General features: G+C 41.4%; 1 protein-coding gene across 2 annotated transcripts in view; it reads right to left on the reverse strand.

Moving 5' to 3' along the window:
• GRHL2 (grainyhead like transcription factor 2) overlaps positions 1-26,887 on the reverse strand; it is a 160,410-nt gene that overhangs the window by 96,850 nt on the left and 36,673 nt on the right. For both annotated transcript variants that reach the window (XM_024756625.1, XM_024756623.1), the window contains exons 2-4: positions 14,764-14,959; positions 7,346-7,413; positions 2,347-2,740 (exon numbers count right to left, since the gene is read on the reverse strand). In XM_024756625.1, the coding sequence (XP_024612393.1) occupies positions 2,347-2,740; positions 7,346-7,413; positions 14,764-14,959 (658 nt within the window). The remainder of the gene's footprint in view (positions 1-2,346; positions 2,741-7,345; positions 7,414-14,763; positions 14,960-26,887) is intronic.

The following is a 26,887-nucleotide window of genomic DNA, read 5'->3' on the forward strand; positions in this document are numbered from 1 at the left end:
GTCTCTGAGTGTAGAGGTAACGGCTAAGGACACTGGCCCTGGAGCCCGACAGCTTGTGGCAAGTCCCATCTCTGCCACTTACTACGGTGCGACCGTGGGTGTTCTTAGGCTTTCTGTGCCTTAGTATCCTCATTTGGAAAACACAGATGACAATGACAGTACCTCATAGGGTTTTTGTGAGGATTAAATGAGTATATATCACGTAGAATGATGCCCAGCACAAAGTAAGTGCTCATCAAATGCTTATTATTTTAAAATATGATTATTTAGGGTTACAATTTCAGCCTCAGGTGGCTGAATTTTGTCCCACTGGCAACTAAATGGGTATCGGGCTGCAAGTATTTGGTATGCTGCCACCACAGTCACTCCTCTTTAAGAAATAAGAAACCACAAGTTTTCTCCTTCTGCCATTGTCTTTTATTGACCCAGGTGGGGTGCAAAATGAGATGTCAGTGACCATCGACTCAAGTGTAAAGGCACTGCTCCTAAATGCTGAAGCAGCTGACCTGAACTAAAGACAAGAAGAAAAGCACTACATATTCTGGGTCAAAAATTGGAGAGGTGATCCACAACTATATCAGCAATTGTTGTTCTACAAAGATCCCAAAGCAATTAAATGGAAAGAATATTGTCTTTTCAACAAATGATGCTGGAACACTGGATATCAATGTGGGAAAGAAATGGGACTCAAGTCTTCTCTAACACCAGATATAAAAATTATCTCAAAGTGGATCAAAAACCTACATGTAAGATGTAAAACTATTAAATGTCTAGAAAAAAAAACAAGAGAAATCTTTGTGACATTAGGTTAGGCCAAGACTTCTTAAACTGTACATCGAAAGCAAAAACTCTAAGAGGAAAATATTGATTAACTGGACTTCATCAAGATTAAATATTGTTGCTGTTTGAAAAACATAGTTAAGAAAATAAAGTGGCTATCAAAGTGCAAAACGTATAACTGATAAAGGGCTACACTATTTAAGGATCTCTTACAACTTAATAAAAGGGAGACAAATAACCCAATTTAAAAATTGGGCAAATTATTTGAACAGACATTTCACAAAAGAAGTTATAGGAATGGTCAAATAAACACAAAAATAATATTCAACATCACTAGACACCAGAGAAATGCAATTTTAAACCACAATAAGACACAATCACATATGCACTAAAACGACTACAGTTAAAAAGATGGACAATATCAAGTTTGGGCAAGGATACGGAAAAGGGGAACCCGCCTGTATTGCTGGTGAGAATGAAAATGTTCCAGCCACCTTGAAACACTGTCAGCAGTGTTTCACATACATTTACCACATGACCCAGCAAGTGCAGTCCTAGGTATTTAAACAAGACAAATGAAAGCATATGTCCACAGCAGCATTATTCATAATAGCCAAAACCTAGAAGCCAAAACCTAGAAGCAATCAAATGTCTACCAACTGGTGAATAAATTGTGATACATGCTTACCATGGAATACTACTCAGCAATTTTAGAAACAAATTATTAACACAAGCGATAACATAGATGAATCTCAAAAAGATTCTGCTAAATGAAAGAAGACAACATACAAGACTCTATACTCTACCATTCCATTTATATGAAATTTTAGAAAAAGCAGAAGTATAGTGACAGAAGGCAGGTTAGTGTCTGCCATGAGCAAGAGGAGACGGGAGGGCTTCAAATTCAAACTCTTAGGATGAGGAAACTTCCCACTGATTCTGATGTTGGTTACATCATTGTAAACAATTAGCAAAATTTTCAAACGTGTGAATTTAAAACAAACAAGCAAGCAAAGATCATTGCTTCTGTAAGTTCTTTGGGCACACGAGAAGAATACATAGAATCTATTTGTAAGGTACAAAGTACACATACATGTACACACTTGATTATTGATAATACCGATTCTTTCTTGAGTATTCAATCAGACAAGGTCTTTAAAGAGTTATATTGTTTTAAAAAGTGATGGGCAGGCAACATCTTTGGCTGCCATTTGGCAAGTTACAAACTAGAAGAGGTCAAAGTGAAAACTTGACAAAGTAGGAAATTTCCACGCAAACAGCCCTTTGTTCTTCAAAAATAGTTAATTTTAAGACTAAAACTAAAACCAGTCAAGGAATCTGTCATCTAAGAGGCAGGAAAACGGAAATATTCCGCCACACACCTAGGCCAATGGTCTAATAAAACCCGTTTATGAAGAAAGATGCAGGCATGTTTAAAAAAAAAACAAACAAAATCTTAAACTCACAGTTGAATTCACTCATCCCACTTAAAAAGCCAACAGAGAAAACAAGTTAGGTGGTTTTGGGTTTCAGTTCCAGCTGCTGATGTAAGAGCCAGGGACTCACCTCTGTGTTTCCGTCTTTGAAGCTCTCGCTGTAAGTACTGTCCGGGGTGCTGCGCTGATCATCCTTGAGGTAGGTGCTATGGCTGGCCACGGACGGCACACCATACTGAGTCTGTTCAAAGATAACCACGCGTTGCTCTTCACCATCTCCCCGGGGATAGTGCACAGGTGGGGCCGTGAAAACCGGTGTGAAATCTTCGGCCTTCACCACTGTGATTCCCGCCATGGGGATGACGGCTGGGCTCTCAGAGACGTTCGTGCTATACTGTTCCCGTTTTGAATTCTCCAGGTGGTCTTGATTTAGGGAAAGGTTCACTGGAACAGTCTTTAGGACCTGCACTCGGTTTTCTCCTCCACTCAAACTACTCTGGGCTCCACTGGTGCCAAGACAGTTTCTGTGTGTTTAAACCCACACCCCGCAACAGAACAGAATTAGAAACAGCGCCCTTCTGCAACTCCTAATAACTGATGCAAGCAAGAGTCAGTGGATGCTAATGCACTAGGGGGAGAGCTGATGGCAAACTTTACAATGGAATGCAATGAATCTTTGTAGCACTAGAAGGAGGACAACTACACATATGTGCCTCCTGGTATCATGCAATGACCCCCACCTAGAAAGTGCTATTGCCCACCCCCACCCCCCAAAACAGCTGACTCTAAATCAAGCAAGCCTTTACATCTAGCTTCCAGTTCTTAGGATATATGGGAGCTGGAAGAATAATTTAAACAACATTGAAAAGAAACAATCATACAAACCAGAATGTCACACATCTTACTGACCTGGTTTCTTCAATAAGTCAGAGGCATGAAAAAAGAAAGAAAAGTGGGAGACTTGTTCTAGGTTAAGAAACTTAAAAGACATAATCAAATAGGATTAGCAGATCTTGTCTGGATCCTGATCTAAAAAACCAAAAAGGCACTTACGAGGCAGTGGGATTTTCGAGACAACTGAACATGAACTGAGAGGTAGCTGATGTTAAGGAAGTACTGTTAACTCACCTAGATGTGATAATGATTTTGAGATTAGGTAATAAAATGTCTTTATTTAGAGATACAAATCATAAGTTGTTAGAGGTGAAATGACATAAAGTAAGCCAGGAACTTATTTTGAATACTATTGCAATAAAAATTTAGAAAGAAAGAAAAGGTCAAGTTTAAGTAGGTGTAACACAAAGTTATCAGTGCTGAACCCGGAGGATGGGACGGGTATCTGGGGGTTCATTATACCATCGTCTTTATTTATGGGTATGTTTGAAAGCTTTCAGAAGAAAACATTTTAAGTAGCTTTTTTGAAAAAAGGTGGGAGCAGGACAATAAGTTAAAGGAAGAGAGCGGAAAGAATATTTTTCACTCTTCTGCAGGCTAAACTCCTTGCAGGAAAAATAATATAATGAGAGGGCTTCCCTGATGGCGCAGTGGTTGAGAGTCCGCCTGCCGATGCAGGGGACACGGGTTCGTGCCCCGGTCCGGGAAGATCCCACATGCCGCGGAGCGGCTGGGCCTGTGAGCCATGGCCGCTGAGCCTGCGCGTCCGGAGCCTGTGCTCCACAACGGGAGAGGCCACAACAGTGAGAGGCCCGCGTACCGCAAAAAAAAAAATAAAAAATAATAATAATATAATGAGAATTTATCATTAGAATATTTTCACTAAATTGAGAAGTGCCATCAGCTCATTGATGTCCTTAGCACTGAATTACTTTCAGGGCTTAAGGAAGTGGTATAACTGGGCTTACGTAAGACAAGATCTCTCAGATCTCAGACCTCCTGTGCTACAAAGAGAAAGGAAAGGATTCAGAAGATTAATTCTTGCCAGTATGAGATGAAATACTTTCATCTATACTATAGAATTCTGGGAGAGAGCAGAAGCAAAGAGAAACTTCTTACGAAAAGAGCGTGATTGACAGCAAAATGATTTTACTAGCAAAGTCCTTGTGGTCAGTAAGATTTGAGGCCACCTCTTATTTATAGATTATTCTGAATGACACAGAGAGAAAATGCACGTTTTGCATGGAGCCCCGTCCCCAGTGTCTGATTTTTTAAAACTAGCATGTGCTTTCTGGGGCTTACAGTGATCTCTCATCGAGAGAAATACTTGAATAAAATTGGTTCTTCCAAGAATTGGGCCCTCGTGGCTCCTCTCTGTAAAGGAAATCCACTCGCCTCTGAGTTTGCCTCTCAAACAGGACTCGGTATTTTTAGCTTTGATTTTTCAAATAAAACTTCAAAGTGAAGCTTGAGGAAAGAATGGCTCCCCAAGAACAAAGCCAACAGAAAAATACCTGGGCCTCTCTGAGTCAGTCACAGACCTGTAGAAATCATTCTAGAAACAAACCCTTTAAGGAATGAAATCGTGAGTCTATAAACATTCTGGCGTTAAGTAATAACCTGCTTTCATGGCTATACCAATACAATGAATCTGCATCTAAGACACAGTGAAAATTTAGAAATTATGTTCAATCTGAATCCAGTAAGCTGATGATGCCAAAACCCAGGCCACCCATTTATATCAGTATTCCCTAAACCTGATTGTTGAGAACATTGCATAGAATGTTAATATATGTTCCTCAAAGAAAGGAGACCATGATAAAATCAGTATTAAAAAAAAAAAATTGCCTAAACAAGACCACCCGGGTGGGTCACAGTCGTGAGAACACAGTAAAGGCCCCCAAGGGTTCCTCCGGTTGTTTAACTGTAACCCAGAATTTCTCAAACTCATTTTATCCGGGACCCTTCTGGGGAGGAGTAACTACTAATACTTGGGGGTAATGTCCTGCGAGTTGGGTGTAGGACGGTTGGTCTACGTTCATTAGCTACCAAAGCAATTATCCACTTTCAGCACTTCTGGGCTTTGCACAAGCACGGTCTTACTGGCTTTGCCAAAATATTCAAAATTAATCAACTCCTCTACAGTTAGAGTCCACTTCAGCCCAAATTTCTTAAGTCTTTAATTCATGCAAAACACTTGGATTCTAAACAAGAAACACACGTCAAAATATTTCTGGTGTGCTTATAAACAAATACATAAGCAAACTAATAGAGTTGTGCAAATCTAGTTGAATCGTCACTACCATGAGACAAGGGAACAACAGACTCGGCACCATCCTATAATGTGTAAATGTGCCTCTATAGAATAGCACCGACCTTAAAAGCTGATGCCAGAGAACTCTGGAAGTCATCCAAAAAATGGGTGATCAGAACAAAGTAAGAATTATTGTGAGATATACTGACTCACCTGCAATAGAATTTAAAATGGAACCAAACATTATAATGTGAGAAAAAAATGCAAGGCTAAGAATGGTTCATTGAAAATTTGGGGTCATGACATTGAGATTACTTTTCAAAGTGGCGACTTCTGTATACGACCATTTGTAATGATATCATGTCAGCACATGGCACCTTAATGCGTGAGTACATTGCAGACCAAATGATATCCTTCCAAATTACATTCAACCGGAAGTCTACTAAGTCATGATCAGTCCGTACAAGGTGGTCTGTCTATATCTCACCGCCAGTTTTTTTTTAAGGCACTCCATTGATATCACAAAAATGGCCTTTAAAACACAATGAGTGGCTATCAGTCTTTAATGTTGTTCTAGAAGATACTTTACCAAAACATGGGCTCTTTTGTCTATTATGATACATACAGAGCACACATCTTAGATTCGTTCCCCTCCCCACCTCCACCCCCCACGCCTCCCCCAACTTTTCTGTGATTACTGGTATAGGTCTTAGGAGACAGCACTTGCTTAGCCTAATAAATGCTGGTTGGATGGTGGAAAAGTTAGAGGACCTGAAGAGCATCAGCCTCTTTCTCCCTGTCATCACTGCTGCTCACTAGTGCCCAGGGCCCCAAAGCAGCATAGGGCATCAGAAGATCCCTGTGGAACCACACATCAGATACAGACAGCCTTTATCTTCTGCTGGGGATGTGCCTTAGAGGTGATACGCAGCACAGGGCCACTGATGGGCGGGGTGGCCCCCACTGCTAGTCGTATGACAAGATCACAATGTCACAAGCAGTTCCTATCAAGGCCAGGAAAGATTCTGACATGTGTTTTAGCAGGAGACTTCATTTCTCCTGGCTTCATGTTTCCAAGTGGAAAAACCCCCCAACAGAAAAGCACTGTGGCTTCTCCGTCCCTCTGCAGAGGAAGAGATGTATTTGATTGGTGAGTTTGGGAGAAGTAGCTGAGCAAGGTGGTTCAGACCCTTGTGGTTCCCTCTTTATGTCTGGATCATCTTGACCAAAGAAAGGGGACACTCCAGTCACCGCGGCCATGCCATCAGTGGCCTGTCCCTTCAGGGAGGCCTGAAGTCCTGCTTGGGACTGGATGAATAGCCATATCTAAGTCAGGACTGAAATGTTACAAATTGCTGGTTCAAAATCACATTCTCTAATTAGCTTCATCAGAAGTAAAATTGATTTTTTTTCCTTTTTAATTTCAATCTGTCTGTTTCTTGTTTTTCAACTGGTTCTTAACTCAGGATTGAAGGAAAGGAGTATGACCTATGGTCTCCTAACACCTTTCTTGCCCCTGCACCCCAACAGTGTCCTCTGCCACCCATGGCTCCCTACCAGCTCCTCCCTGAACTGAGATCAGCCTGGCCTCCTTCCTCTCCCCCTTATCAAAGACAATCTTCAAATGTCTCACTCCCTCAAGGGCCTCATCGCAGTCATACAGCCATCGGACGGACAGAAAAGTTCACGCCAACAGTAGGCTGTCTTGCCTGTATATCACCTCTAACTCTTGGGATCTGCAGCCTCCTTGGAAGATACTGAATGCCCTTTGCAGAATTGCAAAACCAAAAAATACAATTTTCTCTCCCGCCTGAGAGATCCAGTTTTGTTCCAGACTCCAAAAACAGGTAGCAGACATGAAGCTTCTTGACTCCCATATCCTCTCAAGAACAAAAGTTATAGTTTAATACTATTGTTTTCAAAAAACATAGAAAAAGAGTTATCTGGGGAGTCAGGCATATTCCTGTATATATTATCATACCTTTTATCCTGGTCTTCTTGGCTGTCACTTGCTTTGCTTACAGACAGCAGCCTCTTGTCTCGAGGAACCTGAAAACATCACCAACCATCAGTCAGACTTACGTAGATGCAGAGCTTGACACCAGCATAAGCAAAGAAAAGGAAATGGAACATTCTCCAGAGAACGGTGGCAAATTTGCCATGGCCAGGAGATGGTTAAAGGTAACCAGCCTGATTGGCAATGCCAGTAGACCGGATACAAAAGGGTGATGATCAATGTAGGGCCACAGCAATCCTGATTCTGCTCTGCCCTGCTGACACTGGCAACTCTCTCTCGCTGGACCTGAGCACCTTCTGAGCCCTCCCCACCTCGGTTGGGAGTGGATGAGGGGAAAGGGTAAGAGGATCTGTGCTCTGGAGCAGACAGAAAACATCTTGGAACTACAACAGGTATCCCGTTAAGGAACAGGGACTGATCCTCCACTCTGATGAGGGACTCCAGGTGCTGACATGCAGGGGGGCAAACTGGGTAGGGGGCTGCACTGTCCAGTGAGGGAGCACCATCTAATACCTGAGCCAGCCTTCACCTACCCTCCCTAGCTCTTGAACTGGCTCCCACCCTGCTTCTTCTAATGCACTTTTATTATTGACTTCACAACCACAATGCCAACATATTACCTGAAAGATTATTGAAAAAGTGCTACTTGAGAGAAGGGATCCCCCTACCAGCTGTGTTTCTGAACACATATGACCGCCCTACCGCATTAAGGATCGCTTACCTATCTCTACCATAGTTCTCGAACACATGAATGGTGGGTTTAGATTTGTTTGCCTGGTTGGATGTTTTGGGTTTTTTTGGTTTTGATTTTGTTTCTTCCTAAATCTCCAGATCTTCCTTCTAGCCAAACACCTTTGCACTCAAAACACAGCCTTCACTATTTTGACATAAGAGAGCGTTTATGAGAAGCATCTCTCTTCTGGATTCCAGACTAGCAATCCTCATGGATAGTTTCCACTCACCTGAATATGTATGCAAGCCCAGCTAGCTGGGCAAGGGAGGCAACATAGCAGGGTGGCTAAGAGTCCAGGCCTAGACCTGATTGTTTGGGTTCAAACCTCAGCTCTACCACTTACTAATTCTGCCTCGGTTTCCTCAGCTGTAAAACAGGCACAATGGTAGTCCTATACCTCACAGGGTGTTTAGTAAAATTAAATGAGTTAATTTTTTTAAAGCCACTTAGAGTGTCTGGGAATTTATAAGCATTGGTTAAATAAAAATAAAGTAAATCAATTGTCCTTCACTCACATGTCAATGACGAGGGTCTACAATGTAGCAGGCATTACTAAGTGCTAGACAGAAATGAAATGAATAAAACATAGCTCCTATCATCTACTGAAAACGACAGATAAACATAAAATTTTAATACCCAGCACACCCATGTTCATAGCAGCATTATTCACAATAGCCAAAAAGTGGAAATGACCCAAATGCCCATCCATCTACAGATGAATGGATAAACAAAATGTGATATATACATACAATGGGATATTATTCAGCCTTGAAGATGAAATTCTGATACATGCTATAATACGGATGAAGCTTGAAGACATTACACTAAATCCCTTGTGACTCAAATCCATCAACTTCCCTGTGGATGCCTGCCTCCTGGTTCAGCCCCCGAAATCTCTTACCTGAGCTACGGCATCAGCCTAACTGGTCTCTCCTCTCCTTCACTTAACCCCTGCAAATCCATTTGGGATCCATTAAGAAGATCCACAGTGATCTTTCAGTCTGACCCCACTATGCTCTTACTTAAAACTCTTCAATGCTTCCCGTTATTCTCAGGAACATGGCCTCCAAAAACTCTTCTGCCTCAACTTGGGCCACCCCCATCACTGCTGTGTGTACAGCCACACTGCATCTCTGACCATGCAATGCTCCTTCTTGCAGCAGAACCATCACATAGTCCCCTGCCCCACCCTACCCATGCCTTCTCTAAGCTAACTTGTGAGCTTACTTTGAGAACCATCTAAATGTTCATATCCAAGATTAGACTACAATCTCCACGAGTGTCCACCTTGTGCATGGTTATGTCCCAAGCGCCTGGAATGTAGCAGGCCCTCACTAAATTCTTGTTGAAAGAATGACTGAATCAATCAAAATGGCCTGCAAAAAGGAGAATCAAAGAAATAGGAGAAATAGGGATTCCAAACACTGCTCTGAGCAGCCTGCTCAGTCTACAGTATTGGGCACAATGTGACAAAGGGGAACCTTTGGGTCTGCTCCCATCTGGGCCAGGCTGAACCATGTTTACCTTTGGCTTCCCAAAGACTGTCCTTCTTAGAGAAACTGAGACCTCTGAACTCAGGCCCCGTTCTCAAGTCTAGACCCACAATACTGTCTATCAGACATCCCTACCTAGACATCCCACAAGCGCACCAAACTCAACATACAATTATCCTTTTCCCCAAAACCCTTCTTCTGTACTCTGCCTTCGTTAATCTGAGAGTCAGCTTAGATATTATGACCCTAATTATAGGGTTCTCCCACCAAATCTCACACACACACAAACACACACACACACGATCAGTTGCCAGCTTTTTTTTTTTTTTTTGCGGTACGTGGGCCTCTCACTGCTGTGGCCTCTCCTGTTGCGGAGCACAGGCTCCGGACGCGCAGGCTCAGCGGCCATGGCTCACGGGCCCAGCCGCTCCGCAGCATGTGGGATCTTCCCGGACCGGGGCATGAACCCACGTCCCCTGCATCGGCAGGCGGACTCTCAACCACTGCGCCACCAGGGAAGCCCCAGTTGCCAGCTTTTATTCAAACAAATACTCAGTGATTTCTTGAACATACTGCTTTGTCTCTATGCAGTATGGCTGACTAAACAGAGTGGCTGATTCAGAGAGAACCTCACAAATGCTGACCCAGGAACAGCTACCATCATGTCTTACTTTAGAGCTTCATCATTTTTTATCTGGACTATTGCAACGAACTGTTCACTGGATTCTCTGCTCATAACCCACCTCCCTGCTGCTGCTGCTGTTGCTGTAATATGTATAAATCATTTCTCCAATCTACCAGGCTTATGTTCAAAATCGTTCAGCGATGGAGAAAATAATGCCAAATAATATGACAGAAAAATTACAGGAAATTTCACTTTCTTCTTTAAGCTTCCCTGAATTTTCTATAATGTATATGTATAAGCCAAAAATAAAAAGCTGATTTCAACAGCTTATGAATATTTCAACAGCTTATGAATATTTATTAAATCACTTATTCACTCATTCATCTAGATAATGCGAATTTAAATCATTAAAATACATAAAAAACAGGACTTCCCTGGTGGCACAGTGGTTACGAATCCATCTGCCAATGCAGGGGACATGAGTTCAAGCCCTGGTCCAGGAAGATCCCGCATGCCTCAGAGCAGCTAAGCCCATGCACCACAACTACTGATCCTGTGCTCTAGAGCCCGTGAACCATAACTGCTGAGCCCGCGTGCCACAACTACTGAAGCCCGTGCGCCTAGAGCCCGTGCTCCACAACAAGAGAAGCCACAGCAATGAGAAGCCCGTGCACCGCAACAAAGAGTAGCCCCCGCTCGCCGCAACTAGAGAAAGCCTTCGCCTGCCGATGCAGGGGACGCGTGCCGTGGAGCGGCTAGGCCCGTGAGCCATAGCTGCTGGGCCTGCGCGTCCGGAGCCTGTGCTCCACAACGGGAGAGTCCATAACAGTGAGAGGCCCGCGTACCGCAAAAAAAAAAAAAAAAAAAAAAAAAAATTTCAGGTGTCCAACATAGAGATTGCCAATTTTTAAAGGCTATATTCCATTTATAGTTATTATAAAATATTGGCTATATTCCCTGCATTGTACAATATATCCTTGTAACTTATTTATTTTATACGTAGTAGCTTGTACCTCTTAATCCCCTACCCCTATCTTGCCCCTCCCCACCTCCCCTCTCTCCATTGGTAGCCACTAGTTTGTTCTCTACATATTGAAGTCTGTTTCTGTTTTGTTATATTGACTAGTTTGTTTTCATTTTTTAGATTCCACATATAAGTGATATCATACAGTGTTTGTCTTTCTCTGACATTCCACTTAGCATAATACCCTCCAAGTCCATCCATGATGTTGCAGGTGACAAAATTTCATTCTTTTTTATGGCTGAGTAGTACTCTACTGTATTTATATACCTCATCTTTATCCATTTGTCAGCTGATGGACACTTGGGTTGCTTCCATATCTTGGCTATTGTAAATAGTGCTGCTATGAACACTGGGGTGGATGTATCTTTTCAAATTAGTGTTTTCATTTTTTTCAGATATATATCCAGGAGTGGAACCTCTGGGTCATATGGTGGTTCTATTTTTAGTTTTTTGAGAAACTGCCATACTGTCTTCCATAGTGGATGCACCAATTTACAGTCCCATCAACAGTATACAAGGGTTCCTTTTTCTCTACATCCTCAAATTGAGTTTTATGTAAACTCTCTACCCTGCATTACAAAATATTTACAGAAAGCAGTATTTCAACTTTCCTCTAAATCTTAAAAATGTGCAAGGGGAGAGGTAATCCAGGTACCATACTTACTAACACTTTATCCTCTGAACCTGTGGGAAATAAAATACGTTGCTTTCCTAAATTACTAATGATTTTTGTTTCAAGGTGTGTTTCTCTTTTTCATTAATACAAAAGAATTGCCATCTAATACAGATACCTGAAATTATATCCATAAGAATATAAGATATAAAGAATAAGAATATAAGATATAAAGAATATAAATATAAGAAAAATATATTTTTTCAAAGTGTATCCTAATGTATTTCTTCAAAGTCTTATAAAAGCATTAACTAACGTATTTGTTTAACATAGTTATAAAAGTTACCAAAAAATGTAGTAATGACCCAAGTGATTAAATCAGGGTCACTTTAATATGTTACTAGATTTTAAAGATTGATAAAGGTATCAATTTTTCACAGCAGGGGAAGGAGAAGAGGGGGCAAAGTGAGAGAGTAGCATTGACATATATACACTACCAAATGTAAAATGGATGGCTAGTGGGAAGCAGCCGCATGGCACAGGGAGATCAAGTAGGTGCTTTGTGACGACCTTGAGGGGTGGGATAGGCAGGGTGGGAGGGAGGCTCAAGAGGGAGGGGATATGGGGATATAAGTATACATATAGCTGATTCACTTTGTTGTACAGCAGAAACTAACACAACACTGTAAAGCAATTATAATCCAATAAAGATATTTTTTTAAAAGGCGTCAAGTTTTAACTATTTTTTATAATAAAGGAAAATTGCCTTGTGATTCCTTTCTAGGGATGAGACCATTTCTGAACATTACATACTAACACAAAAGTCCAATAAAGCTGAACCCTCAAGAAATAGCCTATAATATGAAGCAGTCTAAAATGATAAGTTCTGTGTTTCTATACCATCCTCAATACGTTCTGAAAATTTTGACTCCAAAACGTTTAGAGTTCATCCTTGTGTTTTTCAAATAAGCTCCTTAGTCAAAAAGGATTGAAACATATAAAACAACCACAAACAAAGAAAAGAAGAAAGGAAAGCCTGCCAAGAAACCATCTTTGTTTTTAGGCTCGTTTTTCTTCAGGCGATTCCTGTTCATTGTAGGAAACTGCCCTGCTTACATGGAATGGAGGTTAGACCCTAAAATATCCTTTCATCTGGACCCCAATTCCCAAAGTTAAAGCCCTTTCTTGCTATGTCAGGAGACGTGATGGGAGCTGTACAGCTTCACAAGAGAGCTGTCGAAATCGGCCAACTCCAGCTCCGTTGGTAAAGGGAAAAAAAAATCAGCCTAGACTGGCAAGGGTACTAGTGGAATGCCCTTCCCGTATTTCTCCAGCACTTTCCAACCATAAAAAATGCATTTATTTGAGTTAATAATATCCTCATTTAAAGTAGCCTGGATGGGCCAACCTATCAGTTACTCACACCTCGTGTTTCATCTTAAATAAGCACAACTTGGCTTGGCTTTCATTCTTCTCCCCATGGAGGGAGCCCTCCTGAGTGTTTTAAAAGAGAAAATGGGAAGAAGCTGGAAAAGGAATGAGTACGTTTAGAGAACTTTGGTGAAAGAAATAGGCCCGGGGGCAGTGTCAGAGTCAATGGTGGTGGGAAATCGTTGTAAAGCACAAAAACCCTGGTTTAGGAGAGACCCAGGGGACAACACAACTTGCAGAAGTGAGACCACTGGGAGGAATCAGGAACTGGGAAGCAGGGAGGAAACAGGAAGCTGAGACTGGTGCTTACCCAAAGAAAAATGATTCCTCTTGGGTGATTTTCTCATGATGGAGGGAGAGGGGAAGAGGGGGATTTAGTTCTTATTCTAAAATACAGAGTTCACTGTCCCCAACCAGCAAAATAAACACGGCCATTCTCACCTTTGTGCCAATAGCATCGTAAGCCCACAGTGTTTACAATCAAGTCAGGCAATAAATATCCTCATTCAGTAAATACCTGTTGATTTTTTACACTTCATTGGTTCTAAGGGAGCAGGTCATACCAGATATAGTCCTTTATAGTTGAGGCAGACCATTGTTTGTTGTTCGATTTCCTGAAATACTCCTATTTTGAAAGTAACTATGGCAGGTATTTTTGTAATGCAAGCGAATTACATTCATTTTGTTTTAAGGGTTTTTCAAAATAAATATTGAGTACTCATCGAAACAAATGGAGACAGTTAGATTTTGGAATTGCTGCAAAAGCCTACCACTAAAGTATTCACTGGTGTATTCCTTACAAAACTGAAAAATCTAGAAATCCTGATGTTTCTTATAAAATGGAAAATCTAAAAGCAACCTAGGGAGTTCCCTGGTGGTCCAGTGGTTAGGACTCGGCGTTTTCACTTCTGTTTTCACTGCCGAGGGCCAGGGTTCAATCCCTGGTCGGGGAACTAAGATCCTGCAAGCTGTGTGGCACAGCCAAAAAATTAAATTAAAAAAAAATTTTTTTAAAGGTTCTCATTACTTAATTAAAAAATAAAATAAGAAAAGATAAAAGCAACCTAAATGCCCCAAAACTGAGCAATGACTAAATTATGGTACAGCCACACGATGTAATATTCTTTATTCACCAAAAATCATAAAGTAAAAATGGCAGCAAAGAAGGATCTGCAGTATGATATGAAGTAGAAATTAAACGTAGATAATATGTATGCTTGTAAACAGAGAGCACAGAAATAATTATCCTAAAATGGAAACTCCCTCGGGGTGGGGTGGTAAAGTCGTGCTTTATAGATGGGAAAGCAGAGACGCAATGAGAACAGGAAGAGGCTGAATTCCAGAGCGAGTGTGGCAATGCCATTCATTCTCTGGCCTGGGATGAAGAATCTGGCCCCTCTGCCCACTAGAGAGGGGAGGCCCTGGAGGCGGAAAGTGGAGGGAGGCGGGGCTTCAGGTCCTACCTTGTAGTAGTCATACAGCAGGCCAAGGGCGGCAGCGCTGTCCTCATCACCGTTGATACTCATCATCGCCTTGGTGGCCGCCGTCAGGGGGTTCTCCAAATACGACTTCCAGGCTTCATCCTCACTGGTGTAGGCTCTTCGGGTATTAAATGGAGGGTCACTGGGCATGGGCACTAAGGCCACCAGTCGTTTATTACTGTGAAAGCAAGAAAAACACGAGGTTCATTATCAAAGAAGTATTCCTTTGATATCCGCTAAAAAATACACATTATTTGGTTAATTTGTACTTCCCCAGAATGGAAGAGAGGGAAGATTAAGACGAAAGTGACTGCCCCATTGCATTGATAAAGCCACTGATTTATTTCTCTACTGCCCATGAGAAGTAATAATGGTCTTTCAAAGGTAGTACAGAAGTAGTGTAAGTTGGTTTCCTTCACACTTGGCTTTTCACATCCAATCACTTCAGAAGCCAAATCATTTTCTTTGATTATTCTTCATTAGTGAATATTAAAATGAAAAACTGAGAGGGAACAGCTTTCATTTAACTCTCTGAGTTCTAATGTATAAATATGCGTGATACATTAAATGTAATCAACATGTTAACGGTTATTAAAAACTATTTTATCCAGTTTAATTTGTACTATAATTGCTAGCAAATTATAGACCAATCCAAGTCCCTTAATTTAAAAAGGCAATAGAAGCTACTCTGCAAACAAGACGTATTGCAGATATGCTGCATAACAGGGATACAAAGCAACAGGAAAGAGACGAACTCTGTATATGAATCCCGTGTTGCCTACTGTATTTAAAGGACGTAGAAGCTACAGGTCGTAAAAAATCATCATGGGGAGTGAGGAGGGCACCTGGAGAACCTTCAGCAGAGGCAGGAGAGGAGGCCGGAGTCATCTGTCCGTCCTAACCAAGCCAGGCTCAGGTAAAGCAGCAACTGGCTATCAAAGCGATTTCCTAAGGAGGATGCGATAGTAACTTAAATACTCACAAACCATGACAGTCCTCAGCAGCTCCCCAGCCTTGTTGATTGAAGTGAAACCAAAAAGTAACCATGAGACCCTGTATTTCAGTAACACCTATGTCCACGCATAGTAACATGACACAGACAAGTAACAGGTTTGCAGAGGCAACATGTATACCGATCAGTGGAAATCCAGTCACCAAGAGCCTTCTGATGGGCATTCAGTCACAGACGTCCCTTTTTGCTGATATTTCTACAGGGCCTTCTGATAGTAGATGGTCTCCCCGTTCACTTTGTGATAGAAAACTGGTACGAACTCCCAACAAAGGCCGTGTTGAGGGCCCTTTATGTGGAGGCATGGTGCCACACATTGGTGTAGGGTCAGAAAATGACACTGACATTGGTAACATATGTTTGGGGGCTGGGTGGGAAATCCACACTGAGCACAGTGGAGTTTCAGACTATCTCCAGGCCCCTGGTTTGAACTTTGTGCCAGGGACTTGGTGGAACTGATTGGGAAGAAAGAGAAAATGACCCAACTGTAAATTAATTGGATTAAAAGGTAAAATCAAGTTTCTGGAAGGAAACAGGAAAACCCTGGTAGAAGGCCTTTCTAACCATTAAGTAGTCTGGTGACATGGAACAGCACAGGCCCTGGAAGTGAGTCTTTGTTCACCACTTACAGTGGAGGAAAACTGCCTGAGGTTCGGTTTCTTCACGCCTTAAGTGAGGACAACATTATTTTTAGTTTCTTAAGGAACCTCCATACTGTTCTCCATAGTGGCTGTACCAATTTACGTTCCCACCAACAGTGCAAGAGGGTTCCCTTCTCTCCACACCCTCTCCAGCGTTTATTGTTTGTGGATTTTTTGATGATGGCCATTCTAACTGGTGTGAATGGATAACCAACAAGGACCTACTGTACAACACAGGGGACTCTGCTCAGTATTATGTAACAACCTAATTGGGGAAAGAATTTGAAAACGAATAGATACATGTGTATGTATAACTGAATCACTTTGTTGTACAACTGAAACGAACACAACATTGTTAATCAGCTATACTCCAATATGAAATTAAAAGTTTTTTTAAAAAAAGACAGCAATGCCCACCCTACTTACCTCACAATGCGATTGTAAGAATGGAATAAAATAATGAATAAAACAGAGGTCTGTAAACTACACAATGTTACACAATAACAGGTATTACTATCACAGCACAGTTCTATAGTCCCGTAAAGTTTGTGGGTATAGCAATTCTTGGTTATAATGCAGAAGTGCTAAAGACAATCATTAATTAAAGGGAGACTGAAGTGGCTCATTTAGCTATTTTGATTGAGAGCCCAATAGATGCCAGACACCATGCTATTTGTGGAGGATGCAATGGCAAATGACACAGGCACTGCCCTGTAGCCCAAGTAGCTTGCAGTCCAGTGGGGGAAAGAAAGCACCACTGTTGGGACTTCCCTGGTGGTGCAGTGGTTAAGAATCCGCCTACCAATGCAGGGGACACGGGTTGGTCACTGGTCCAGGAAGACCCCACATGCCGCGGAACAGCTAAGCCCATGTGCCACAACTACTGAGCTTGCACTCTAGGGCCCATATGCCGCAACTACTGAGCCCTCATGCCGCAACTACTGAAGCACATGTGCCTAGAGCCCGAGCTCTGCAACAAGAGAAGCCACCGCAATAAGGAGTCCACGCGTTGCAACAAAGAGTAGCCCCCGCTTGCTGCAACTAGAGAAGGAAGATCCAACGCAGCCAAAAAAGAGAAAGAAAAAAAGAAAGCACCGCTGTTACAAGAGCAATGAGTGTGAGAAATGAACAGTGTCATGAGTGAGGTTATAAGACAGAGGGGACTAACCTAACCAGAAGATCAAGGAGGAAGCAAAGTTTCGACAAAGACCTGAAGGAAAGGCAGGAGTGTGCCGGTCAACGTTGAAATGGGCAGATGTGGGAAACATCTTTTTTTTTGGGGGGGGGGGAACATTTTTAAAGTGAAGACCATATTGGTAATGCACAATAATGGAATTTTCTGACAAAAGGAGCACATTGGTATTCATTTTGTAGAGTCAACTAAAGAAATTTATGTATTTTATATACAGTGGAATATTACTCAGCTATAAAAAAGAATGAAATAATGCCATTTGCAGCAACATGGATGGACCTAGAGATTATCATACTAGGTGAAGTAAGTCAGAAAGAAAAAAACAAATGCCATGTGATACCACTTACATGTGGAATCTAAAATATGACACAAATGAACTTATCTACAAAACAGAAACAGACACAGAGAACAGACTTGTGGTTGCCAAGGGCAGGGGAGGTGGGGGAGGGCTGGATTGGGAGTTTGGGGTTAGCAGATGCAAACTAGTACATACAGAATGGATAAATAACAAGGTCCTACTGTATAGCACAGGGAACTATATTCAATATCCTGTGATAAACCATAATGGAAAAGAATATAAAAGAGAATATATATATATATGTATAACTGAATCACTTTGTTGTACAGTAGAAATTAACACAACATTGTAAATCAACTATAATTCAGTGTAAAAAAAAGAAATTTATGTACTTTGATTTAACAGTAAAATAGTATTTCCATGTTGTGGAAATTACTAATCACAGAGGATAGGGCTTGATTTAGAGATAGAATTTTGGTGGACTCCTAAGAATCTACAAGTGGAAGAAATGAAGTCTCTGGGAGGACCACGAAGGCAGAGGTGATAGGCCCATGTGTGGCAGTGCCACCAGCACCCCTCTCAGTCATTTAGTAGGAGCCACCCTGGGTGCCCGGTCTGCAGCCTTCACTTAGAGGGAGAAGTAGAGGAATCTGAACCCTAATTGTTGCATGAGCACCCAGGCATCATGTATACTTCCCAAAACGCTCAGTCTTACAGGAAAGAAGGGCTTTAAGTTATTTGCAGTGACCTCACCATTGAAAAAGATGGAGATTTTACTCTCTTTCTTACTTAAGAAAAGCTGGGAGGCGGGGGGAGGGTTAATTACAACACTGGCTAATTTCCAAAAGTTTAGCAGGAAGCGCCAGGGTGAAGGATAAAAGCCAACTCTTGATTTACACTAAGTAGTGCCCTGATTCACTTGAGAGATTTTTCTTTGAGTCTTCCTTCAAGTCCCTACTCCCTCCTGCTGAGTCTCCTGGATTGCTGATTTTATCTGTTCCCAGCACGAATGTTCACTCATAAATCTAGATTCGTCAGCTTTTCCCCTATGATGAAATGGTTGATGAATCCTTACATGATCAATGGAGAAAAGTACCCCAGGAAAGCACATCCTTACTAGCTGTTTCTGTTCACATTTTTGATGGCCAAAGGGCTTTTATGCTCTCCCCTTTAACTGCATAATGACTTTGGACTTTTTGTTTTTTCATAGATTATAGTCTCTCTGGTACGAGCACTGTTGAATAAAGCCTGGTTTAGTAAAAACAGAACAATCTCTCTGGTACACTGAGCAAAAATGTAGACTTGTAAAGAAGGACAGTTTCACAGAACAGCTTTTACCAAAGTTTGGAACACTTTCTGAAGGTGAGTTTCATCACTGTTCTTTTGGAGTGGCAATTCTAATCCTGCTCTGGTCAGCTTTCTAAATATCTTTTCAGTAGCTTCAGGTATGTAATTTTCTGGGTTGCCTTGAACACAGAGCACGTCAACTATAAACCTGATCTCTGTTCTTCCTTGGTGGAAAGTTTAAATTAGCACCTGAGTATTCACAGCAAGGCTAAGGCTGGGTTAGATCACAAATATTTTTTTTTTCTTTCATTTGTTTCTTTAATCCGCTACTTCATTTTGTTGATGTTGGGAGAAAAATTAAGAGATGAGTCATCAGCTGAAGTAATGAAAGAGGTGGAGCAGTCATGCAGCTGAGATCACAACCAACAAGTCAAGAAAAGCTCCAGATCGCTCTACCACATGCCCTGGGGCATTAAGAAGAGTCTAACAGGGGCTTCCCTGGTGGCGCAGTGGTTGAGAGTCCACCTGCCAATGTAGGGGACGCGGGTTCGTGCCCTGGTCCGGGAAGATCCCACACGCCGCGGAGCGGCTGGGCCCGTGAGCCATGGCCGCTGAGCCTGCGCGTCTGGAGCCTGTGCTCCACAACGGGAGAGGCCACAACAGTGAGAGGCCCGCGTACCACAAAAAAAAAAAATTCCAATAGACTGCTCTCAGTTCTTAATCTCCTTGGATTTTCTTGGCCATTTCTCACTTCTGTAAAATCTTTCCTTGCTTGGCTTCTAAGATACTGTACAAGGGTGGTTCTCCTCTGTAGCCAAACACTCTTTTCTAATCTCTACTCTACCTCATCCTAGTCCTCTAACACTCATCGTTCCTGGGCCCTTTGCTCTTTTCTCTCCATTGTTGATTCGTATGGCTTTCATTGATCCTCTTTTCTTTTTTTAATTTATTTTATTTTTATTTTTGGCTGTGCTGGGTCTTCGTTGCTGCACACAGGCTTTCTCTAGTTGCGTCGAGCGGGGGCTACTCTGTTGCAGGGCGCGGGCTTCTCATTGCTGTGGCTTCTCTTGTTGCGGAGCATGGCCTCTAGGCACACGGGCTCAGTAGTTGTGGCTAGCGGGCTCTAGAGTGAAGGCTCCGTAGTTGTGGCAAACGGGCTCAGTTGCTCTGCGGCATGTGGGATCTTCCCGGACCAGGGATCGAACCCGTGTCCCCTGCATTGGCAGGCAGATTCTAAAGCACTGCGCCACTAGGGAAGTCCCTGATCCTCTATCTTAATGACTAATAGATGGGTGTCACCTAAGAGCCAGTTCTGCCTTCTCCTTAGATGTCCTGTCGTCACCTTTAACTCAATCCAAAACTAAGGTAATCATCATTTCTCAATTGGGCACACCTCCTCATCATCTGTCCCCAGTCATCTAGAGCCAAATCTTATGTACTGGTTTAAAATATAGACTCTGGAGCCAGACTGCCTGGGTGTAAATCCTGGCTGCACCACGTACTAGCTGTGTAACCCTGGACAAGTTAGTTAACCTTTCTGGGCATCAGCTTCCTCACCTGTAAAATTGAGATGTGCCCCCAAATGAAATTGACACGGTATAAAAGCCTCATGTGTGTTGGCTGTTATACTTTCTCTTTGTCACTTATATGGAGTCAGTCGCCATAGCCACGATCACAGCTTTGGTCTTATCTCTTCATGCCTCCAACTGGTCTCTTTATCCTTCAACTTTCCCCTCTTCAATCCCTATTGAAGCCCTATGGAATCATCTTCAGAGAGAATCATTTTCAAGAGTGTACTATGTTCTTTACCACCTGTAATATCAAGTCCAAAATCCTCCATCTGATATTTAAGATTCTCGATTATCAGGCCCCTACATACTTCTCAAAATTTCTTTCTTTCTACTTACTTAATGTAAGGAGTTAAACCATTTATTTGCAGTACCCTAAAGAAGCCCATTCCTATGTCCATGCCTTTGCTCAGACTGTTCCCCTGCCTGAAATTCCCTTCCTGCTTCTCTCCATCTAAATTCTGCTCTAATCAAAGTCCAGCTGCAAGATCCTATCTTCCAGAAAATACTCTCTGATTGTTTCTATTTGGGCTCTTAAGGGCCTCCCTGTACTAAGGACTCCTAACAGTATGTATATTATTTACTACATACATTCTACCATTTAATTTTTACTACATAAAGAATACTGACTATGGAAAGAAAACTGTCATTCAGCTGTCAGATCCATCAACTACACCAAGAAAGTAGCATTCATTAATCAAAAAGCCCAGCAGTCCCCAAACATAATCCACAGTCTGTCCTGCACCACGTCCCTTACCTGCCTTGGATTCCCAACCTTCCTGGCTTCACTCAAAGATCCGCAAACCCCTCCTCTCCAGCTTTGCAATGGCTTTCTTCTAAAAGCACCAGTCCCCACACCATCACACACACACACACACACACACACACACACACACATCTCCCTGAGTCAATTAACACACCTAGACACCCTAGGCACTTATCTTTTAAAAGGCAGCTAACAGAGTCATCCATAGGTCTTCATTTTCTTACATCCACTTCATTAAAAAGTCCTACCTATTGATCCTGCCTTCAAAATATATCCAGAACTTGACCACTTCTCACCATTCCACTGGAAACATGCTGGTGCAAGCCACCATCATCTACTACTTGGATTATTGCAATTGTCTCTGAGGTTGGCAGCCTCCACTATGGGCCCCCATTGATCCTCACCTCCTAGAACTCACACCCTTGCGGAGTTCCCTCCCGCATTGTATCAGACTTGGTTTATATGACCAACAGCATATAGCAAAAATCATAGTATGGCACTCCCAGAATTAGATAATAAAAGTGTTCCATCTTGGTAAGTCAGTCTCTCCCCCCCCCCCCATTTCTCTCTCTGGGGAAAGCCAACTGCCATATTGTGGCGAGGAACTGAAGCCTTGACCACCAGTCAATGAGAAACTGAAGGCCACCAACAACCCGTGAGGGAGCTTAGTACATTCTGCAGTCAGAGACAAGTCTCAAATCACTTACAGCCCCAGATGACAAGTTGACTGCAACCTTATGAGAAACTCAGAGTCAGCACCAACCAGCTAAGTTGCCCTTAGATTCCTGACGGTCAGAAATTGTGCAAGATAATGCTTGCTATTCTAGCTGGTAAGTTTTTAGATACTATGTTACACAGCAGTGGATAACTAATACTGTCTCTAAATAAATCTCCCTGCTTTTACCATTGTCCCCTCCTCCCTCCAGTCTATTCCCAACAAAGCATCTATAGAAATCCCATTAAAACATAAACCAGATCACGCTACTCCCATGCTTAATCCTATAATGACTCCCCATTTTCCTTAGAGGCCAAGGTCCTTCCACTGGCCTTCCAGGCCCTGCAGAATCTCTCCTCCTTTTTGTCTCCGACCTCCTGTCCTGATACTCTCCTTGTCATTCTCCTCACTCATTCGGATCCTCTGCACTGGTCTCCATGTCTCCTCCACCTTAGGGTCTTGGCTCCAGCTGTTTCACCTTCCTGGAATGTTCTTCCCCCAAATTCCCCCAAATAACTCTCTCATCTCCTCTAAACCTTTGCCCAAATCTCACCACAATGAAATTTACCCTGACTACTTTACTTGGTGCAGTGACCCACCTCGACCCCCCCTAGAACTTCCCATTCCTCCAAAACTTTCCATCTCCCTTACACAGCTCCTACTCTTTCTTTCTTCCCTGGCAGTCACCATCTTCTCACACACAATGTAGCCTACTTACTGTGTTCAGTGTTCATGGCCTGTCTATCCCCACAAGAATGTAAGCTCCACAGAGCTGGGATTTTTGTTGTTGTTCATGGATGGATCATAAGCAGTTTGAACTATGCCTGCCACTCAATTAAATTTGTTGAATGAGTGAATAAAAGTTCAGTTGAAGAATTGAAGTATAAGTTGGGGTTTAAAGTACTATGAAGGAAGGGAGGGAGGGAGCTATATTTTTTACGTTTTCATAAAATCAGTTTATAGTGTGTTTTTTAAATTGGTTGTGAGCTATAAAATGCTATATAAATGCAAGTTGCCTTAATTTTAAGAAGCATAATTGTAAAATTAATTTAACAAGGATTGATCCTAAACTGTTTTTCTCTCACCTCCTACTTCTCACCTTCAAATTAAACAAAATGAGGATTCATTTTTCTGTTCTCCTAAAATGTGAGCTACAAACAAGGAAACGAAGCAGAGGTATGTGCCGACCAGAGGCAAAATTAGAGGAAGACTGAACTCCAATCAGTAAAGGTCTGCAATCCACAACCCTTTCTTCCACCTGTTGTATATCATTCTCAACATTGACTTGAATTGGGGGCAAAAGAATTTTTTCCACCTCTCTTTAAGAAGTGAAGTTTTACCTAGAGATTATCATACTAAGTAAGTCAGACAGAGAAAGACAAATATCATACGATATCAGTTACACATGGAATCTAAAAACATGGTACAAATGAACTGATTTACAAAATGGAAATAGACTCACAGACATAGAAAACAAACTTACGGTTACCAAAGGGAAGGGTGGGGAGGGATAAATTAGGAGTATGGGATTATTAGATACAAACTACTGTATATTAAATAAACAACCATGAACTATTGTATAGCACGGGGAACTATAATCAATATCTTCTAATAGCCTATAATGGAAAAGAATCTGAAAAAGAATATATATGTCTAACTGAATCACTTTGTTGTACACCTGAAACATTGTAAATCAACTATACTTCAATTAAAAAAAAAAAGAAGTGAAGCTTTTACATAATTCTTAGGATTTCATGCTGTGTTCTCTGCCTCAATATCCCCCTCTTCTCTGTCCCATCTCTCTCTCTGTCTCTCTCTGTCTTTGTCTCTCTCTCTCACACACACACATATACTGAGACTTTATCTTGAGACTGAATTATGAATTCTGTTTTCCAAATAGAATATCTCATCTTATGCTGAGTCTTCAGCACTTGGAGTTTAGCCTTTATCCACTTCAATTTCTTGTAGCTGATTTACTGTAGCTAGTTACTGACATACAATCACTTCAGCTTCCCAGCCAAAAAAGAAAAAAAGACTATATTCAGACCCTCAACTTAAGAGCAAGATTTCAACAACTAACAATTATTCTTTCTTTGGGAATCTTGGCATTTCCTCCAGTTATAGAATATGACTTTCAAATGGAAACTAATGAACCGATCATCCTAATCAGGGTTAATGTCACAATTTAAATGCCAATGATGTTAGTCATTTCACTAGTAGCTACTTTCAATAATATCCCTCCTTTTGGTGCTTGCTAGAGGCAAATCACAAGAGATAACAGATACTTTCCACGTTAGAACAAGGGTTGAAATTGATTAGGAAGTTTCTACACTGAGCCCTTGTCCTTAATGACTCTAACCTTTTGCCCTTGACCAAATCCATATACAAGTCCAAGGAAATAAAATGAATCCAAAAGCCTGGAATGATATTGATCATCTTATTTTGCAGATGGTTATATTTGAGAAAGAGGGAATTCAATTAATTCAGTGAAAATATTATAATGCTCTCCACCATATAAAATGCAGTTTTTAAAAATAATAAATTTTAAAACAAAACTTACGTCTATTGAAATTAAGATAGTTCCACTTTGGATATATTAACTGCAAAATATACTGATCCATTGACTGAAGAATAATCTCTCTCTCTCTCTCTCTCTCTCTCTCTCTCTCTCTCGCTCGCTCGCTCGCTCAGGGGTGCCCTAGCTTTGATAGTGCCCTAAGCATGTTTAGTCCACCTATTAAGTAATCAAGGACTGAGAGGGTTAGGGATATAATTAAGAAGCTGCTGGAAAGGCACATCATCAAGCACTAGAAACAACCATGAGGAAAAAGATGTCATAATGGAAAGTAGAAGAAAGAGGACAAGAAAATAATATTTTAAACGGAGATAATTTGTAGTGCTCACAATCTATGAAATAACTAATATTGGTTAAAATTGTGTGTGTGTATGTAAATTGAAATTCAAAATGTTAACAGTGATTAGAGTTGAATTTTTATTTTCTTCTTTCTCCTTTTTCACTTTTCAAATAGTCTTTAAGTTACACATACTTAATGAGCCCCTACCATACGCCAGATAGTGTTCTAAGCCCCTGACATGGGTTAACACATTTATTCTTTGTTATAGCCTTAAAGTTAGGCAAGGTGACCATGCCCTTTACATAGACAGGGACACTGAATAGAGAGTGCTAAGTTGCTTGCCCAGGGTTATGCAACAGTTAGCTTAGGCCAGGATGGCATCACAGAGCCTGAGCTCTTAAGCAACCTTCTCTGTTGCCAATTCTTCACTATGCTCTATTTTCATAATCAGAAAAAAAGTTACTTGAAAAGAGGGAACTAGAAAACAGACTGAATACAAGAGATTAATATGACAAGGAATTTTCTTACATGGAAGTAAATGAGATAATGTCGAAATTCAAAGTTCTAGAGAAACTGTGCAAAGGGGAAGTCTATAAGCACCTTGAAGACAAAGATGACGTGTTTAAGTTATCTGTAGAATTCCAAGGTGCTGAAACATTCTGTAGGGTACACATGAGGCAGACAACACAAATAAATTGTATATGGGGAGGGATAGCAACTACTCCTTATCTACCTTTAGTTTGACACAGTCAGAGGCCATCTGTTTTTAAATATCCTGTAGAAAAATATTAAATAATTGATGTAATAAAAATATACATTAAATAAGCAGGATATATTAAAAAACATTATATTTCAATAGTGACCAAAATATAATTTTTAAAGAAAAGAATCATCTTAAAACCAAATTAGCTTCAAAAATTAAAAAGAGAATCAGTTCTTTGGAGGAACTTATCATGCTCAAATCTTTAGCAGCAAAAAAAGAAAACAAAAACCAAAAAAAACACAAGAGCCTCTTAAAAGGCTGTAGGACAGAGTTCTATCTCATGACCATTTCACGTGTTTACTTTTCCCTCAAAGATTTCCCTGAACTGAGACACATAATAACATGTAGTCAATGTAAAAACAGAAATTTTGTTTTCTGAAGATTTTGTTTTGTTTTCAAGAAGAAAAAATTTGTTTTCAAGAAGACAGAAAACAGAAGATTGGAATAGAGGAGAAACCAAAGTCAAGAAGGCTGCACCCCTACACTGGTGCAGGAGAGGTTAATGCATAAGTGAAAACTGGTTTTCCCACTGAGCCTGGTAAACTCTAACTCAGAGTCTTCAGCATCTATAACCAAGCCAGTCATAGGAACTAGCTACAGCGTTCACTTCTTAAACACAGGAGTTGGCTTTTGGCGGGGCCTAGCACCAGAAAGAAATAACTCGGTAAAACACCTAGAGTAACTTCAAGATCCCAAATGGAAACAAAGGTGGGGGGGGGGGGTGTGGATACTTAGCTTAAAACAACGGGAAAACCCTCCAATGTGTCCTACCCAAGTTTGCCCCCTGGGACCTCACCTGTATATATGCAAAGGAAACCTCCATGTACCCTCAGCACCCGTGACCACTCCTTCCACTTAAGAGAACAGCCCACCCTAGGAAGAGTGAGCTCCGCTCTGCTAACAAACCCTGGCAGCTCTGAAAGGTAAGCAGTCCAGCTCTTTATTTTATTTTATTTTTTTGCGGTACGCGGGCCTCCCACTGCTGCAGCCTCTCCCGTTGCGGAGCACAGGC

This window comes from Neophocaena asiaeorientalis, unplaced genomic scaffold (assembly GCF_003031525.2).
Source record: "Neophocaena asiaeorientalis asiaeorientalis breed wild unplaced genomic scaffold, Neophocaena_asiaeorientalis_V1.1 scaffold29, whole genome shotgun sequence".
Lineage (NCBI taxonomy): Eukaryota > Metazoa > Chordata > Mammalia > Artiodactyla > Phocoenidae > Neophocaena > Neophocaena asiaeorientalis.